Consider the following 20,995-nt stretch of genomic DNA (forward strand, 5'->3'; position numbering starts at 1 on the left):
GAATGCTCTGATATTACCATAAGGCTTTGGCCAGTGGTGGGATTCAAATTTTTTTTACTACTGATTCTGTGGGTGTGGCTTGGTGGATGTGGCAGGGGAAGGATACTGTAAAATCTCCAGTCAGAGGTGGTATTTGCCGGTTTTCCAAACTACTCAAATTTTCCGCTACCGGTTCTCCAGAGCTGGTCAGAACCTGCTGAATAACACCTCTGGCTTTGGCTCTTATTTGTTTCATAATTCTGCAATAGTTTGAGCATTAAAGACTACATAATATATTTAAAAGATATTGAGATGCATATACAATTTTGATATTATTCACATGACACTTGGATATTCTCACATAAAAAAAATCAAATAAAATACGCTCTCTTTATTGTAACTTATGGGCTACTAAGAATATTAAGACTTATTACATATTTAATTATTCAATGTTAATCTACCTATGAATTAATGTATTGCCAATCAAATTACTATAGCCCATCTCATCCTGAGCACTTTTATTAGACCATTTCCTGCTTAGAACAATATATTCTGAAATAGAATATTTATTCTCAGTAATACTCAAGAATATTATTCAGTATTAACTGAGTGAATTATAGAGGTATTCACTGATTAAAAGTTGAAGACTCTTGTGGTCAGATATATACTCAAGCGCTTTAATCTGAGAATGATTTCCATTATATTTTTGACTGATAACTATGATATCTGCTTCTGTATGTTTACACAGAATGCTGATCTACAGGCCATAAACACATCTCAACATAACCACCCATTGTTACTTTAGGAGCAGCACCACTTTTATTTATTTATAAAGTATCAGTTTCATATCTGATATGTTCTCATTATACACCACCTGTGAGTGAGATAGCTGGTCAAATTTAGGGTCCACCAGAATAATTCTGGGCAGTGTGCATTGAGAACATAGCAGCTGTTAAGCTGTTAAGAACAGTTAATACACCTGATCTTGGCCAAATGGCCAGAAATCATACTTACTTGACTTTTGCTGCTTCTGGAAGATGTTGCAGTTCAGACTGTACTTCAAGCACATCTAGGTAATTCTTTTCAAAGATCATTATCAAGTAATGCAATAAGGTAATATTCCTAAGAGAAATAAGTATGAAAGAGACAGGAAACAAAATCAGGGTACCATGCTGTATCTGAAAAGCTTAAAATGAAGTCTAACCTTCACATTTTAAAAATAGAATTGATGAATAGCTACTTCCCCAGGCCTTTGAGTCATGCTGAGTAGAGACCTCAATCTGAGGAGCTACAGTATATTTTAACCCTAATTGCCATTTTATTGTTTTGATAAGGTTTAATGGTAAGTATTGTTTCTTTCTTGGTTTGATTTCTCTTCCCTTTTTGGACACTACCCCTCTCGGGTCACTGTATCTGATCAGGCAGCCGCATAAATGCTTGTATTCATTTAAGGTTTCACATCTTTTGTGCTAAAGTAAGAGTGAGGAATTATTTGTCTTCAAATGTGATGTGTATGATGCCTGCCAGCGCCCTTGACATTCTGGGAGCTGCATTGCAACATCTGGTGGACTAGATGTTCCCACCTCTGCCCTGAAGGCTCAAATGATTATTTGCAAATGACTCAACAACAGAAGCAACACTGTACAAAGTACAAAGGTCTCCTAGCAAAACACCCCAAGCCTCCAAGAAGACTATTCAATAGCTATATTGTTTTGTTTGTGCATGTAATTCCCAAAATGAAGAGTCTTGCATTTGCTCAGGTCACTGATACATTTTTAATCTGGGGATGGAAATTCTTATCTTCTGAATCCCGTTTCCTGGCTGTGAAAGTGGAACAATTTGGAAGAGCAGGAAAGAGGTGCTGACAATTTGGCTCAGAAAAATTAATATTCCTAATAGTCTTCTAGAGAAGCTGACTTCCTTTCTTCTTTTAATATAACCTTTTTATGCTGTAAAAACCCCCAACAAGTTCACTCCTAGTGATATTTATGGATGCTCTCAAAATGAAAAACAAAACATTCCTTTCTATTCACCAAGTATCATTGGATAGAAGCACTGTGGAGTAAAACAGCTACAGAGACCATGAACCATCATTGGTTTCTTGTAGCAGCACAGACAATTTCAAAAGAGTTGGCAATTTATACAAAAAGAAGTACTCTGCCTCTTAGATTTGAAATATTTTACCATCCCCTGAAGATGGTTGGGATTTTTTAAAAAATTCCCATGAGCGTGCTCAAAAATTTCAGCTCGAAATTGCACACATACCATTAAATAATCTTAGTCTCGCAGAGACTTGTTTTTTCAGTTTGAAAAACATTGCTGTCTTTTAGTTCTATTTACACTAACTGTTGTTATTTTCAAGAGTAGCAGAAATCTCCTTTTGGTACAAAGCTGTTTTCTCTGTTTCAAGCTTGCACCAAAATTAATTATATGCACTGTAATCACTTTTAACGTAAAATCTTTTTCAGATGTGCATGCTCAGATATGATGTACAAAATTAAGCTGTATTTTAGCTGTATTATGAAAACTCCCTTGAAACTTTTTTTTTTGTTTTTTACTGAAGTACAGTATTGAAGATTTATCATTAGTAAGTGAACCTACTTATCTATGCTAGATTTGGTGTCTGCAATCTTATTCAGGCTGGAAACCTTAAAGCCATATGCATTTCCTCTTTGTCCCTTGTTCATGTAATTGCCAAAGGCCAACACAACTTCCAAGAGCTGCTTCAGGCGCTTGCTGCGGATGAGCTCTCTGGAGGCCAGGAGAATAGCTGAAAGACAAGAAGGACCCTTAGACTGACGTACTAGACTGATGATAGTTGAAAGGGAGAATGTAGGGGAGGGATCTCCCAAACAATGCCTATGACATCTTTCTAAAGCCAAAACTCCTCTCTCACTTTTCAACACAGGAAGTGCAATATTGAGCATAGAAAAAGACCACTGAGTGTGTTTGTTTGGGCGGTTCTAATTCTGCAGAAAGGTTTTTGGGAGACACAGTAAAAAAATCATTCAAGAGATTTTGCATTACGTATCAAAAGGCATACAGCAAAAGTGGGTAACCTGCAGTCCCTGCCTGCTCCATCCTCAACCCTCTCACTGCTCTTAGGAGATAAGACTGTCAAGGAAGGAAGGAAGGATTGTGACAAATTTTCTTCTGCAGTAATCTTTGATGCATCCCAAGGACTGATAAGCTTCATCCAACCCACCAAGAAACTGGAATCCTGCCAAAGAGCTAGATGTCTCAGGCTGTTTAATTCATAACACAAACTACAGTGGCATCAATTTTCTTCTGCTTAAGCTTGCACAGAATGCTTCAGTGCACAGCATTCCTTGGGCAGGATGACACCTCTGACACCTAAAATAGTTTACTGTTTGTAAAGAATATAACTTACCTTCCACTTTTGGCTTAGCTTCAGCAAGCCTCTCTGGAAACTTTTTCTTAAAAAATAATGCTTGAAGTCTTTGCTGGTAGTGGTCAATCCTAGAAAGAAAGCAGCAAGAGATCTGAGATGCACTTCAATAAGTCTTTCAGCAAAACAGAATACCTGTAAGACCAATTGTTTTTTATTCAAAGTCCATCTTATTACTAGAACAGAAATGCTTGAATATGAAAAATGCTATCTGCTGCTCTGCCCACAGACAAGGATCAATCCTGAATCATAACATAACAATCATGCATTTTTATTCCCCTGTAGAAGAAGATATTGCGACCCCAAACACAGAGGAAAAAGAGTAGGAAGAAGTTTCTATTCAATGAAAGTATGTTTTCCCAGTATATTCCCAGTATTTCACACAACAGTCACTCTTAGGCATCACTAACTTGAGCCTCAAGCTTCCAATTCCACTGCACAACATAATATTTCACACAAAGATAGAACTTTTACTCAAATGAATGATAATGTTTTATATAATTTACATAGGAAAAGCAGGTGATTGAATTTCATTGACAAACACAACTATGTAAACAATAAGAATTTCTAAATGATACTATTTGAAATATTGTATTGTATCAGCTGTCCCCACACCCATTGTGGTTTTCTCAACTTATTAGATTTAACTTCCATAATTTTGAACTAGCAAGGTCATAATGTCTAGGAACTATGAGAGCTACATTCTTCTATAAAAAGGTAAAGGAGTCCCTGTGGATTTTACTCTGCTAGTCATTGCTGACTATAGGGGGTCGTGCTCATCTTCATTTCAAGGCCACTGAGCCACCACTGTCCAAAGACATTTCCACAGTCATGTGACCAGCATGATGCCACAGAGTGCTGTTACCTTCCCACCTAAGTGGTACCTATTCATCTACTTGCATTTGCATGCTTTGAACTGCTAGGTGGATAGGAGCTGGGATGGAAACAGGAGTTCACTTTGTCGCATAACACTCAGGTTTTCCAGCTTACAAACCCAGTGTCTTAACCACTCAGCCATCTGGTCAGCCCCATATTTTTTTATAGAGAGTGTAAATTTATATTACAATATTCTCTCCTTTTCTCTCTCTCTCACTCTCTATCAAATGCAAACAGACCTATGTATGTACGTATATGTACCTGCTCATTTCATAGAGGAAACGATCTGCTCGCGCCATGCGATCAATTTCATGCTTATGTTCTTCCAACAGGTCAATATCACTCTTCTCTGGAACAAACTTCAGGAGCTGGAACATCAAAAGTGATTTTTTAAAAAACAACAACAATACAGACAACACGAAACAACCAACCAGACCTGGGGGGAGGTTGACAGCCTGAAAATGAACTAATAGATTGGTACTGAAAATGCTGCCCTACATCCTGCTATAATAGTATTTTTGAAGCAATGCATCTGTAGTAGTTAAAGTGATTTTCCTGAAACCTTTCCTTGATTCTTTGTCTTCCTACTGTGACTTTGTTACATGGTTCGTAATTCCATGTAGGATTTTTCACTTCCAGCTACTATATGCTGCATATCTTGTTGATATTTAATAAAGCACTTCTTTGACACATAAGGCCATTCAGAGTGTAGCACTGCAATAAAGCACTAAAAGTGTTCTTCCCATTCTTCCTCCAATACAAAGTTCTATCTATTCTCCCCTCCATCCCCTCCAGCACATTTCTAAAATGGTTGCTTCAGACGGATAATGAACAATGTCGATATCACTAGATTTATAGGGTGCTCATTCAAAGTTTGAACTCAAAAGACAGCTCATTCAGCAACAGATATTTTTGAAATCTATCTGGTGGGGTTAAGGCTTGGCTTCACACATCCAAATGCCACTTCCAAAATATGCTGGAAGTTCAGCCTGGTTTATATGCTTGTTTACCAATTCATTAATTATTCCAATGAGTAGTTTAACAGTTACTGGGCCACAGATGAGCTATTGGCAATAGAATAAATCCTACCTGCCACCCAAAAGTGAAAAAAATGTGTACAGATAAAATAAAAGTTAATTATACAGGTAGTCCTTGATTTGCCAGAAGGTCGCAAATGGTGTCATATGACCCTGAGACACTACAACCATCATAAATACAAGCCAGCTGCTAAGCATCTGAATTTGGATCACATGAGGACGGGATGCTGCAAAGGTTGTAACTTTGAAAAACAGTCATAAGTCGTTTTTTTCAGTGCTGTTGTAACTTTGAACAGAACTGTTGTAAGTTAAGGACTATTTGTAACTAGCCATCTCTACCCTTCAATCTTGAGAACAGAAATTATTGGAAAATAGCCAAGTTTCTCTTCAGAAAGTATAACAGGTAAAGTTAAACACAGCATATGCATTAGCCACCACTGAATCCAAGAATGTCTCTACGATACCTAATGATTTGCTAAAGGTCATTGTAGATCATCTTTACTATGTCACACTTTACCCCAAAAGAGCTACGTGTACGTGTGTGTCCGTACACAGAGGCGAGGCTGTGCACTGTTATAGATTTCTAAAAGATGCTTCAGAGAATGGGGATATGTAACACCTGTTAGCAACTAACAGCTCAGCTGTTCTTTCGCCCAGGATTACACAACTGCCTTCCAATGCTTGCACGTGATCCTGGGAAAAGACAAGTTTAAGGAGCTGCTGACAGGTGCATCGTTCATGCCTTGGCGTGCTCTGAAGCACTTTTTCCCCCTTCAAATTCAAAGCCCAGTTCATTCCTAGTACAAATAAGCCTGCCTCATGAATGTACTCCATGCAACAAATGAGCAACGCTTTAAGTCACTTTCTTTTGGAATACTTATTGATTTTAAAAAGTTTATACCTATTCTCTTATTGTTGTTGTAATTCCTAAGGCATTCAAGTAGGACTCTAGAGATTAGAGTAGTAAATTGGGATACATTTAAGACATCGTAGAATTTCAAGTGGTCAAGATTACAACAGCAAATTAACAGGAGAGATAAAATACTTATGAATGCATCCACTCACCCTCCAGACATCTGAAGAATGGAAAGGGAATAAGAATAACTATTGTTGCAAAAGTTACAAAAATGTATTTAAAAATGAACACAGACTTCTGTAATGACTTTGCTGTTTTTGTGAAATACCAATAGTCTCTCTCGGGTGTCTACACACTATACTATTCCTCCTGCCTTCCTTCTTTCTCCCAGATTTTAAAAATATCTTTCTCCCTGCTATTTTTCATGTTCAGGACCAACAACTCTTCACCTAAGGTACAAGAACATTAGTAACTATGTACTAACACCATTATTATACTCATCAACCCAATAACAATGAGGAACTTTGGAGGGGGAAAAAATCTGAAAGTAATCTGATCATCATGCTGGCAGGTTTATACAAATTGCTATTGAGAAGAGGAACACACTCTCCTTTGACCATTGAGGTCAATGTTTAAGTAATTAAGTTTTTTCACCTGCTCTAACATGTCTTTCGCCAAATCTTCTTCTTCGTCCATTTTCAAAATTGCCTGCCGAATTTCTTCATTAGATAGCTTCAACCTGTAATAATAATATAACACTCTAATTAATTTGCTCACACAATTCATTTAGGTAAATATGAAATTTCAGCAAGGATGTCCCAAAAGTGCTTTTCCAAAAGGCAAATTGACTTTGTTTTTTTCTTGAAAATATTTCACTTTGGTTCAGTTCTGAACAGAAGGAGCTTCTTGGATGAGAAGTGAAACATTTCTAAGGAAAAAAAAACAAAAAAGCCCAGCTGTTTTTTGGAAAAGCACCTTTGGGGCAACTGTGACCTAGATGATTGAGAATTTCCATAGATCGTCAGTGAGGATCTATTGCAAGACCTTCCTTTATATCCATAAAGTTACAAACAAATGAAAAATCACAAAGAAAATTGCTAAAGCAAAATGATTGATTATACATTCAGGGAAACCCATGAGTGGTAACTCAGAATATGTTATGTGCTCTGAACAAAACATGTACACCAAAGTAACTTTCCTTTAATGACTTGTCATGTAGAAAAGCCTTTGGGATTCTCTTCAAAAAACTTTTACACTTTTGCAATTGACCAGGGAAGAAAAACATAATTCACAATTATGGAAAAATCCAAAGATTGACTTCTAGCATACTATAGAAAGAAGTAAGGGAGGAAATTGTGATCAATAATTGTCAAGTATAAACTTTATATTATATTTTACAGTATTTGACATAAATATTTTGATATTTGTTATATTTTAGGATTGTGAACATGTTTTTTATTGTTAATTCATATTTATTGCACTGTAAAATAAATTCACAGCATAAAAATTAATTCACATCTCCAAATTATATTGTAACTCACTATGTAATTTAACAAATCAAAACCAAATATATTACAGTACAAAATAAAGAGACATTATATGTAGTCCCCAACTTACGACTGTAAGTGAGCCCAGAATTATGGTTGTAGGTAAGGCATCATTTAACCAGATCCCATTTTTCAATGCTTTTTGTGGTAGTTGTTGAGCAAACGCCTTTTGCGTTTCTAGTGGGCTTTTTTTTTTTCTGCCAGAAACCAGTAGTAAACTACCAAAAAAGTCAAACTGTGGTCACATGACCACAGGATGTTGCAAATGACCATGAAGGTTACCAATAGTCCAAAATGCAACCCAAAATGCAGTCACAAGATTGTGTGCATGTGTGCATGTAAATATGTCTTGCATATACAACCATCATAACTTCAAAATCAATTTGTAAGTAGTTCTCTCTCTGTCATAACTCTGAATGGTCTAATGATCAGTTGTAAACTTAGAGGCTGACTGTATAATGAAGAACTGACCAATGAAAATTAGGCCTTTACTTTAATTTTAATTTTTAACTTTAGCTCTCTTCCCTCGAGGTGTTCAAAAACAAAATAAGGGCTTTGTTTATTTGGCAGATTAAATCCTGACAGCTTACTAAATTCAGAGAAGAATCATTATATAATATACCCATCTGTATTACTGAGGGTATCTAAGCATTGGATTCTATTTATGTAATTGTGCATTAAACATCAGCATTTCAGGGAATCTTTTCTAATGGCCCATCATTTTCAAATAAACACACAGAAGTCATATTTATTGGACAATAGTTCCTCTTTGTATATGGAAAGAGATAAGACTCATCCTTCCAACTGGCACTGACTTAAGCAAAGAAGCCAAAAACTGAAGAGGCCATGGAGAACGAATTAGCTTTTTCCTTCCCAAGACAAGTTTCCTGCAACTCAGATTTCAGAACTGTGAAGCAAGAAACACAAAGAAATTTGCACTGTTCCTGGCCAGGGGAGCTGCACCTGAAGCCTCACCAAGTTTTCAATGTCCAAATACGAGAGTTTGGCACCTTTTAGATGTACAAATCTCTTGAGACATGATTTAAAATGCTCAAAGGAGATGATGTTAAATCCAAGAAATGCATACTTTGTATACTTTGCCCAGAAAGTTATAAGGAAACATCTGGCTCAAGTGCCACATCCTTCTCTCACAGGGGCTTGTCAGGCCCCATGTTAAGAGACAACTCAATGAGGCTACTCTAAGGCCTATATAAAGCCTGTGGTGCATCTGAATGATCACTGCAGATACTTTTAAGCTGCACTTCAGGCTAGCTAGATGAGCAAGCAATTGCTTACAGAACAGTCTCATTACAGTCAGCAAGCCACATGGCCACAAATGTGCTATTCACACAGAGTTCAAAAGCAGACAAGCAACTGGCCAACAGATTGTTAATGAAGTATTCTTATTGTTGTTGTTTTTCCAATATTTCTGACTAACCATGCAGTGGATCTTAAAATAGCCAACAGTAACATAAAGCAGATGTGCTGAGCTTTAAGCAAAAACAGGTGAACCAATTGAACAGAAACCTAGAGCAGATCCCTAAAATCTTTCCACTCAAGGCAGAAAGAAGATGACTACTTGAAGTGTGTGTGGGGGGGGGGGGGATTTGTTGCAATGCAGACACCACATTAAAATGTGATTATGGCCAGAAGAGACACACTAAGTAAGTCATATCTCATTGCTGGATATGTATCATCAGTAATTTTCATACCGGTCTTATAAGAGCCAAACCTAAATTTCTCCCACTGGCATAAAAACTGACAAACCCCAGACTGCATACATAATTTAACCACTGCCCGGTCTGTTTTATATTTGTTTACAGAACCCCCTCCCCCCCCAAGACTATAATGGAATGATAACTAAGCTAGCAATTCTACTGACATGTGAAGATAGAACAGGACCGAGTACAATTGCAATGGACACTTCTGCATTTTGAGTGCAAAGAGAGCTTTTGGCAAGACCCACATGTTCCCGGAGGACAAAGATTAGGAAACTTACAGAGGCTTTCCTATAGAGATCAGGGGAAATGGCTGCAATCAAAGTCCTATCTGGGCATAAACTTTACTTGTTATCCAAGAGTGCTATGCGCGGGAAGGGGGAAAATCCATTATTACTGCTTTTTACATTTCCTTTCTCAATGGCTCCCTTTTTCCTTCTCAGTACAAGGATGTGTAGGATGATTCTAGGACTATTTAGTTGTGTGAGAATCTGGGATCACTCTTTAGACCTTTGTGCTTTCAAGTAGTGTTCAAGAGCACTGGATTATTCTTTGAGCGTAAATGACAAAATGTATATGTAACATATGATGTATGGGTGTGAGAGTTGGACACTAAGAAGGGCTGATCAAAGAAGAGCTGATGCCTTTGAACTGTGGTGCTGGCATAAATTATTGCGTCTACCACAGACAGCCAAAGATGTTGAACTATACAAAACCAGAAACATCACTAGAAGCCCAAATCTATGTCTGCTTTACTTCGGCCACATCATATTCATGGAATAAATCTATGGTGCTAGGAATGGTTAGTGGATCAAGAAGAAGGGGCGAACAAAGAACTAAGTGGCTTCATACCATCATAGCTGATACAAAGATGAACATCCAACAACTGAAAGAAGCTGTGCTCGACAAGGTCGCCTTGGAGAGCACTTGCCTATAAAATCGCCATGAGATGGACATAACTGAATAGTTAAAACTACTATTACATATAACATCTAGTACTAGCATGTGGTTGCATTTTTTTTCTCCATATTTATTGTGTCAAATAGATTATGACCCTACAAGAAGAAGCTGTCTTGTCTCATAGTCTCTGTACAGTGTTTAAAAAGAAAAGTGGAATGGAAAAGGGGGTGTTTGTGTAAGTCAGCTTCCTCTAAGGAAACAGCTCAAGCTGTACTTTACAATGACAACACTTTAACAGTATAGTCATTTTATAGTGAAGATAATTTATCCTAATCACATGAAGTTTGGCAAGGAAAGTCTGTTTGGTGAACACTGTCAGTTTTTCATTTTGTTTAATGAAGAAAAAAGTATCTTAGCAAATTGCTAAGATACAATTATTTACACATTTTTATTTGCATTGAAAAATGTATTTGAAAAATTCTCTCTAGTTGTGTATAACTACAGCATATTTTCAAAACACATATAAATTACAGGGCTCTTTCAATTAATATTCAAGAAATACTACATTTTGCTGGATTTATGTATCATATCATATGCAATATGATATCTATTTTAGAAAAAAAAAACTCTCCAGTCAGGCTAAAAAATGTTCTACAACTAAACAGAATTAAGTGCAATTCATCCATAAAATGTATTATTGCAATCTTAAACTGTGGTTCACAATAATAAGATATCTCCCAAACCAGTTATGTTAATTTATCTGGTTATATTTCAAGCAGTTGATTTTTTTTGAACTTTTTTATAAATAAAGATAACATAGTACCAGATGGACTCATTAGAAGCACACTGGTCAAACCGAAGAAGCATTTTACAATTACTTAAAGGAAAAAAGAGAAGGCAGGAAAGTAGTCTTGTGCAATTGTCCAAGTTTTTATAGCTGAACTTTCTGTCTGTTGATCATTTCTATATATGTTCCTAAAAATTGGCATAATGGTAGGAGATATATTTATTTATTAAATTTATATGCCAGCCATCTCACCATTGAAGTGATTAACAGAAGTCAGAAATATTTCTTTTCACACAGGAATAAGGATATCCAAATCTCCAAGAAAGAATTAAACTATGGGATAATCACTTCTAATGTGACCCTTACCACTTTCCTTGATCTTATTTATCCCATAATTATCTTTATAATCCAGTCATCATTACACTCCTATTACCACTGATTTAATAAAGTCAAGTTATTTATTGCTTGGCAAGAAAAGGGAAGATGGAAAGAAAATATTTTACTCTGAATCTAATGGGCAAAACTGCTATATTTAATTATATTCTTTTACAGGCAGATTCTTTTACTTTTCTCTGTAAAGATGGTCATTGGTTTATTTTATTTTATTTTAATGAAATCAAGGGAAAATTGTCACTATTCTTAAACTTTTTTGCCCTTAGAAAGAAAAAAAGTTTTATTTATTTTATTTATTTTAAGTTCTACCCTTTTTCTCCTGTAATTTAATGTTTCCGGGTATGTTTGGAATCTAAATTACGTTCTGCACAGTTTTAACTTAATTATGTAATTTAATAGATTTGGCCATCCATCCCAGCCTGGAAAAGAAGATTCTAATTTGGTGTTGTGGCTAAAGTGCTGGTTTAGAAACCAGAAGACTATGAGTTCTAATCCCACTTTAAGCATGAAAGCCAGCTAGGTGACTTTGGACCAATCACTCTTTCTCAGTCCAACTCACTTCACAAGGTTACTATTGTGGGGAAAACAGGAGGAGGAAGAGGCAATAGATATGCTCACCACCTTGAGTTACTTATAAAATAATACAGATGTGATAAACATCTAATAAATAAATTCACAATGTAATTGGGACATAATATCAAAGACATGAAAACTGTAATACATAAAGGCAAATTTCCATGAGAAATCCTTTGTAAGATGATATATATACATAAAGAGGCAGAAAGCTCTGCAAAATGCAGCAATATTAATTCAGAAGAGATATTCAACATAAGGGAGATCTTCTACCTTCCTCCGATGATAAAGAATGGATTTTATAATCTAATGCACAGCCAACATTCTGCAATTTATATTCCAGCACATCTGGAAAACTCCAGGCTAATGAAAGTCTCATCACTTTTCAGAACTATCAACAGGATAGTTTCACAAACTCACCATGACCTTAAAACTGGAATTGCATATATATATAAAATTGCATTTATATATATAAAAAATAATTTGGAAATTTTTTTTAATGACATGCAGTTTTCCAGTATCTATATCATTCAATTCCTCACAATGGAAGAATTCTTTCTGGGTGCTTTCTCATCCTTGTATTTTTTTAAAAAGTCTAAAATTAGAAGGGCAGATCATAAACTTCCTTCTGAAAAATTGTTTCCCCAAGTTCAGGTATATTGAAAAAAAGATCAAAATCAAAGTTCTAAATATTTTGAGAGTCATCTTCTGAAATTTATTTTTGATGAGAGAGCATTTTGTTGTCCATTAACCACTTCCAACTACAACTAATAAAAAGATATTAAAATACTGGCAAAATAACATCTGAAATCTGGCAAATCATGCCCTGGCATTAAAACCAGGATATTAAGGTACTAATCTCTAAAGTTATGGTTACCATAGACACAGCAAAATGCACATGTAGAAAAAGAACACTGAAAAAAAAAATCAAAGGGACAAAAAAGTATATTATTTCTAATTACTTTCTTGGCACCTGAATTATTTCTTTCTTTTGCAGTCCATATAATGAATGTACAAATATGCACACACAAACATGATCAACGCCAGTTTGCTTATTGTAATCTCTAGCCAGCACAACTTCTATCTACTACCATAAATCACGTAAAACTCCAAAGGGAAATTGAGGAAAGAAACCAAATGGCCTTTTTTAAATGCATTCCTTGCGCTCCCAATTTGATATAGCTCAGTTAATCTTACAGAGAGACACAGAATTATAACTGAAGTTGACAGGCTGCAGAAAGGGGATCTCTGTCCATGGGGCAAATAAATGAATCACATCATAATTATTCAACAAAACCTTCACTATTTTCTTCTCCTAAATATTTCCTGTTTCATTTCCTGTGAATGACTAAGCAAAGAGTCAGAGAAATAAGAATATAGGCACTGAGAAAAGAGACAAGATGGCATTGAGGATTCCAAGGGACTTTTTTTAGGAGAAAACTCATTGGTATTTTATTTTCTCATGCTATTGGGGGAGCAGGGAGAAAACCCCAGATATAGACAAAATAGCAACAGCCTAGATTAGGTTATTAATAATTCAACATCTAACCATGTAAGATGCTACTAGGTAAGAAGGAAAATATTGTTAAGTGTTTAAAGATGGGTAAGCTAAGTGTTTTTAAACACGTTGCTTAAAAGTGTTGTTTAATCCATTACGTTTTTAAAACATATGGCATGTCCTACCTTTAACTAGAATTCTTACTTTAGAAACATCTCTCTTCTCTTTCTTTCTGAAACTATTGTAGAAAGTTAGCATGCACTCCTCTCTTAGAAGAATGAAATAATTTAGGAAATATTTAAAAGGCAGAATATTTTCTCTGAAAGAGAAATAAAAATCTTGAAGGAAACAGAAACAAAAGACCCCAGCTCCCTGCCCACAGCAGATATTTTGGTGCCAACTTATTTAACAAGACAAAACAATGGACCAGTCTATCTACAAAATAAAAGACCTCAGCTCCAGGATGATGAGATTATCCTTCAGAACAAAGCCATTCAGCCACAATAAGAAATTGCCCTTCATTGCATCACCCAGCAAGATTCAACCAAGCCTGGGACACAGACAGCCTACAAAGTTAGCTACACTCCCTGGGAGGCTGACAGCCAATAGGATATTTGACCTTGCCACAGGAACAGGAAGCTCCAGTTCAAAGCCCAAGAGAGGATATAAATATATATGTCTATCCACTCGATGTGGTCAGCCACCCAGGACTTCAAACCCATGTGGTCCTATTCACCATTCTTCCAAGCAGTCTCCATGTTTCCAATGTCTTTCTCACCACTTGGAATTGAATCCAGATGGACATTTCTTCCAACACTATCAATGATATTAACAGAAATTCTGTGACAAACATATTGGAAGAAAAACATTTATTTGTATATGCTACATTGGAGAATGCTCAGCCTCCTCTTTTTCAAAACAGAACAATTAATTCTCAAAAAATAATAGAAAAATAAGAAGGGAGGACATGTCATTGTTCAGAGTGGGTGGAAAAGGTAATTTTACAAGATTCTCCAATCTAGAGCTTTTTGAATGTGGTGATTTCAAGTCACAGTTGATGGTCAGTCTAACTGGGGAGCTATAGAAAATTAAAGTCAATCGTATACGTCCAGTATATTTGAAATGCAATAGATCAGGCACTAAATAAGAGGACTATAATCCTCTGTTAAATAATGGATAGTGGATCTGATAGTTTGTACACAATCAATATACATTTTTAAAGAAAAATCATTTTTGAAAAGCTTCTAAGGTACTGGCAGCTGCAAGATGCATCTCCAACAGAGTTTTAGGCTCAAGACAGAAAAATCCACAATAAATGGGCATGATGACACATTAGTTGAAGATAACAGTTTTCCCTAATGGCCTGGATCTGTGGATCTTGATGGATGACCACCCCTCACCATGCATATTGGCAGTTAATCTGGTTTTGACCAGGCAAAAAAAGCAAGTCCTTCAAAGGCTGAATGATAGTGAATACCAAAATCAAGTTAGCATCCTTTCCAGGAACAATCCTGAAAGTGAAAATCACATGGAAATCTTCAAGCTAGTAATACACATTAAGGACACATTCAGTCTCTAATCTTGCTAATATTAATATTGGAGCCAAATTTTGTATGGCTGCAGTAAAAATGAAGCAACAGTTAATTCAAATTTGCCAGTTTGGACTTGTATTACTAATTTCAATTTATTAATTTAATCTTTTTTTTGGTATGCTAATTTTTGATCATCATAAGTTTGGTTTGATTTCATTTGAACCAACTATGGAGAAAAGAGGACAAGTCTGAAACAATTTTGGAATTACAGATTATTAAGATGTTATTCTTTTGGCCCTAATAACTTGCATTGAGTAAAAGAGGATTTGGGGAGAGGGTGACATGCTTGTTAACATTGCTGATGTCTGCCAAGTAGTGTCTTGTTGGATGCCAAGCCAAAATCAAACTTTGCTTGACTTGCCTTCTAGCCTTTAGATATTCCTATGACTGCCAAAAAAAAAAAAAGGCATGCCTTTTTGGAGAGTAAAGATGAGCACACGGCTTACTGATAGAAATTTTAGGCACAATAGTTTTACACAGGATGCTTGATTTAAAGACTGCACTATGTAATGACTGAAGGTTAGACCATGAATCTGAGTCATAAGAATTGAGTTGAGAATTAAAAGGGGGGAAGAGGAGACTCATGTTGGATGTCTATTCCTTTAAGCAATAGGGTTCACTTTCAAGGAATTTTATACATGCAGTTTTATCTTATTCTCTGAAATGAAGGAAAATAAATTGTGCAAGAGGCTAAAACTAAACAGGATATCTTGGCTTGCTTCAGATTTTAAGTCTACTGTTTTAATCCATCTTGAAATTCTATGTGCATTCCATACTAAAATGTGGGCATTGCAGGATCTGAAGTTTCAGTATATGCATTTGCATAAACATAAAATCTGATTGAGATTTATATCAAAAACACATGGTATAATGATAATGTGAGGCTTAGTATAATGTTGAGACTGAAGCACTTCTCATTTTAAATTTTTATATCTTATTAATTACAATATATACACACAGAGTCATATATAGGAATAAACAAAATGTTCTGTCTGTATTGTTCATCTTTGGAGGTTGCAACAGTGAATTATTAGAGCTATGAAATGCTTTGGATTTGAGTCCAAAAGGTACCCAAAAGACATTTCGGAATTCACAGCGGCTCAAACACTATACTTGTCTACAACTCTTCAAAGTAGCTACACTTTTTTCTATACTGTGCAACAGCTGCAGAGTGCTGTCACATGATGCAGTTATCTTAAAAAATGTGCAGGCAGACATTAAATTCATGTCATGCCCTGTGCTCCCAGATGGAACAAAACTCTTCATCGAACAGTGAATCGTGGTTTTTTTCCTAGAACATTCAGTTTAATTTCCCATTCCTCCTGGTTAACATTTCATCCCATAAGAATCAGCAAGAATTTCATGTCCACTAATTTCACTAATTTCAAGAATTTCATGCCCAAATAGTCTTACAAAAATTTTACTATACCCTCTTTTCTTTTTCTCTTCTTACAGACATTTCTGATGTGAGATATCAGCCCCTTGAGTTAGGTAAGGTCAGGAAACAGACACCACTACTAAAATACTATATAAGATATAACAGCAAAATACTCTCCAAATATCCTGAGATTTTCGCAATTGTTTTTCTGAAGTAAAAAAAATCCATTTCTAATATAAATCAAAATAAACTGTCCTTACAACTGATCATCTTACAAACTGACCACTTAAGGCTAGAGTTTGTGAGTTCTAGTCCTACCTTAGGGATTAAATCAACTGGATGCACCTTGGGTTAATCACATTCTCTCAGTTCTAGAAAGCAGGCAATGGCAAATCACTTATGAAATCTGGCCAACAAAATTGCAGGAGACTCTTCACTCCATTCAAAGGTATACATGCACAAAGAAAAGCTCTGACTACAGTTCTTAATTGTTAATATATTCCCCAATTTATTATTGAAAGTAGGTTGTCTCAAGAGCTGTATAGTTAAACTTTCAAGAATCTGTTTGAGATTTAAATAAAATATTTTGCTTACAAAATTATGCACCTTGCATTTTAAGCATGTCAGTATGTTGCTTGTATTCTAGTTGGTGGGATGTAGGTAACAACAGGTTGACTTGCATAATAGTCTCTTACAGATTCCAGGTTGCTTTAATAGCTTTTGTGGTATGTTGGGCAAAATGAGTGGTGCTATCTTTATGGTAAACATTTGCAAAGGATGATTTAGTCTAATAATTGTTCTTATTAAAAATGTTATGTGAAAACATGATTGATCAAGTCCATAGTGGGTAATGGAGGTCAATATCCATTAGATAATGAATGTTGCATATGGAAAACTATGACTTTGAACATAAAGAGGAACAAATACTAAAAAAACATGACTAAACAAATGGAATGAAATAGCTAAGCTCTATGAAACTAAGAATTGTGCTCTTGTTGAGTGCATGTACTCATATTGATGAATATAATTAAAGGAAACTATAGGTTCAGTAGGAAAGGGCTAAAAAGCGTGGAAGCATAAATTAGTGTCATTCAGAATCTGTAGGTGAATAAGAATATAGAAATCCATAGATTAGTGATAGTTCCATATTATGCTCCAGTGAACGAGCATTATGGTAAGAATAGATAATCACATAGCAAACAAATAAATGAAAGAAGAGTGAAGGGAAGGGGGAGAGAAACAAATATCGTGGTTGGATGGAAATCCTGAAAGACAGATGGAAAGTTTAAAGAACAAAAATAATGTGTAAAACAGAACATGAAGATGCTGAAAGCATGTCGTACAATGCTGCTTGTAAAAGTTGCTTTCCATAAAGCTGATAGAAGGCAATTATGGTCTTTCTCCTTCCATCTTCTTTGTAATTTTCATTAAAAATTGTTAAAAAGTAAAAGGTGGGACAACCCACACTTTGTCTACAAGTGCTAAGATGCCTCTGTCTGGAACCATTCTTGTGTATTCATTCATAAAAACAACTTGAGTTCTTAATACAAAAGCTCTTAATCCTATTACTTTCCATGTTAGGAAATAAAGCAGTGTTAGGACGGTTGAATGTTTTTTCTTGGTGTCAAATATTTGATGCCTATGTACCTAAAAAGATGAATGCAACCTGAAAATTTCCATCAGTTACTTCTATCAGTTATTTAGCACTGTTTTTGTCACCCCACAATACATTTACTATAACTATTCTCAAACTTTTTGTCAAAAGCAGATGGACAAGCAATTCAGCTAAACATCAAAAGCGCAGCTGCTTACAATGCCAAACATGTTAATATACCATTTCTTTGCATACTGCCTTGTTCATGAGTAAATGGAGCATTTACTTCCAATTATTCTTTACTCAATTATGTAAAGAATTAGGTTACACAAAAAACATTATTTTATTTAATGAAACATTTGATATGAATAAAACAGAAAAAAAATGCATAAAATTTACCAAGTCGGAAGAAAGAATTATTAAGAGCCACAAACATACATTGGAAAATATAAGCAAGATTTCTAAGAAGCTGTCCGATAAGTGAAGATATAAAATCCAATAAATCAATATTTAGATTTTAAAAATTCAAGGCACACAACCTGCCAAGCTATGTAAATCACTGTTTGAGTTTATATCGCAATTAGTTTAAATCCCAAGCTGATGCATTTGTATTCACGTGAAAGACAGAATTGATCAACATTGACATTGGAGAGAAACCTAAACATCTTTCATTTCTCAAGAACATTTCAGAGACAGATTCTGGTTTAAAATGTTTGGAATAGCAGCAATCAAATAGGAATTCTACTTGCATCCCTCCTGTATATCAGAAAACTGAAATTCCAGACAAATGCAAGATAAGGTAAACTTACTTGGAAAGGAGGATGACACAATTTTGTGCTCTCCGGCCATCAATCACAGAAAGCTCTTTCACCTTTCGACTGGATAAGTATAGATCTTCAGTTGATCCCATTTCCTTCTACAAATAGTTTAAAAAATGTGGAATTATTTCTTTCTTTCTTTTTGGGGGGGGTTCCATTTTTCAGTCAATGCAATACTGAGAAGGAACACTAGGTGGGCAATCCATCATAACCAAAGTAAGCAGCGTGGGAGAAAACCCTCCAAAATTATTGGATTACAATGCTATAAAAATAAAACTTAAAAAAATTTAAGAAACTGCATAAACATGGTTTATTTCCTTATTTGTGTTTCCTTGAAAATCCAGATGTAAGTGAAACAGGCAACAGTATATGTACAAGCATCATGCATATATATGTGCATCTAAGGTGCATCTTATTGCCTTTGCTATAAATGGAAGCCTGAAAAGTGTAATTAAATGAAGACCACATTATACACATAATGACATGCATTATGACACATGATATAAACTTGAATCCAAATAAATAATGTTTAAAAAGTAGGAACAATACTATTAAGAGATACCACAGGGATTATATCAGCACCTGGTAAATGAAATAACCTTTGACTTTATGGATAGGATTGAGACTAAGAAGAGGATGTTGATGAACTATGTTTGAGATTTACTCTCGCAATCTTTTTATTGTAAGAAGGAATACAAGTCACTGACTGTCATATCAACGTGGGGTAGTACATAGAACCCAGCAAATAAATAAAAATACAACCAAATTCCTAAAATTTCATAGTGTTCCAGAAGATCTTCAGTTTAATGGAGCAGATATTCTAAGAATTGAGAAGCTAAAAGAGGAAGAGTAATTGAAGTCATCCCCCTCTTCTATTCATTGGGACATCCATGACATAACTTAGTTCAAAAGATGCTCCCATTAACAACTGAAACTCAGGATCCTTTCTTTAGTAAATAAAAGTAACAGGATTATTTGCAAGAGGTCAGTAAAACCTATTCTGTTTCATAAACAAAAGTGACAGTTCCATCTCTGATATCTCACACTTACTCATGGGGGCTTGGATACACAAAAGCAGACTGAATTTTAATTTCTGTCTCTCAAACTTCATGAAAGACAATCCTTTGTCTTAGTCACAGAAACACCTATATATATGTGCAGATGAAAGATAAGGTTTACTCATGCAATAAACAAAGTGGATTATGAAGTTACAGTTGGATCTCATCATCTAAACCCTGGAAAAGAAATTGGCAAAGCCAGAAAGGGGACAGGCAGTAATACTCACCTGCTTACAGGAAGAAGTAGGATTAGTTAACAGGTCCTACTCAGGCAACAGTTGAAGATAACAGAGAAGGAAACATGCCAACAGTTAGCAACAGCAATGAAAAGATACAGAGTTTATCAAAGCAATAATATTTGGTCTTCTACTGAAGCGCTGGTTAGCACGACACTATTAAAATAATCAAAGACAAAATGCATGACAGCGTGTTCTCCCTTCCAAAGACACAAAAGTAGGAGCTATTACTGAATTGTGCAGAATTTCTTTTCCATAGAGATTCTAAAGACAATAGTTAACAGGATTTTATAGGCAACAAATAAGGTTTCTCGGTACTTTCTTTTTGCAATTATGTGATGTTATAAAATAATAAACTGGCCTTTTGAACATCATAAAAAAATCAGTGAGAGACCTTGGAATAAGATTCTATTCCTGTTTAACATTGCCTTCTCAGTGTATAACAAACAGCAAATACTTTTGTATGGAGTGAAGAACAGACTCTTTGTCTTTTCTAAGAAAAAAGAAGTCGTTTACAGGAAAAGAAGCTGGGGGACCAAATACAATATCATATTAACTGCAGCAAGAAAAAGAAATGTCTCATTCATGCTCACGCATGCAACCCCGCTCCACAAATCTCTCTGGGATTTGCTGAGTTTGGCTTCATTTGGCTGAAGTTTAAAGCCGTTGAATGACCAGAATAGAACTGATCTATTTAGACAAGCAAAGCTCATTTTGATCATATCTTAACAGAAGAACAGAATCAT

The 20,995-nt window shown here is 35.4% G+C and overlaps 1 protein-coding gene and 1 non-coding gene across 6 annotated transcripts in view; both read right to left on the minus strand.

Moving 5' to 3' along the window:
* DAAM2 (dishevelled associated activator of morphogenesis 2) overlaps positions 1–20,995 on the minus strand; it is a 216,832-nt gene that overhangs the window by 21,949 nt on the left and 173,888 nt on the right. For 3 of the 5 annotated variants that reach the window (XM_087935119.1, XM_087935099.1, XM_087935110.1), the window contains exons 16-22: positions 20,241–20,276; positions 18,947–19,050; positions 6,812–6,896; positions 4,526–4,632; positions 3,371–3,459; positions 2,581–2,749; positions 994–1,101 (exon numbers count right to left, since the gene is read on the minus strand). In XM_087935119.1, coding sequence (XP_087791245.1) covers positions 994–1,101; positions 2,581–2,749; positions 3,371–3,459; positions 4,526–4,632; positions 6,812–6,896; positions 18,947–19,050; positions 20,241–20,276 — 698 coding nt within the window. Of the gene's footprint in view, positions 1–993; positions 1,102–2,580; positions 2,750–3,370; positions 3,460–4,525; positions 4,633–6,811; positions 6,897–18,946; positions 19,054–20,240; positions 20,277–20,995 lie in introns of all 5 variants that reach the window. The other 2 variants (XM_026695597.2, XM_087935130.1) reach the window with 1 other exon arrangement.
* Positions 801–987, minus strand: LOC113433457 (U2 spliceosomal RNA). The gene has a single exon (XR_015741348.1). It is a non-coding gene; the product is annotated as a U2 spliceosomal RNA (small nuclear RNA).

Source organism: Pseudonaja textilis, chromosome 1, assembly GCF_049901715.1.
Source record: "Pseudonaja textilis isolate UNSWEBS1 chromosome 1, rPseTex1.2, whole genome shotgun sequence".
In the NCBI taxonomy this organism is placed as follows: Eukaryota; Metazoa; Chordata; class Lepidosauria; order Squamata; family Elapidae; genus Pseudonaja; species Pseudonaja textilis.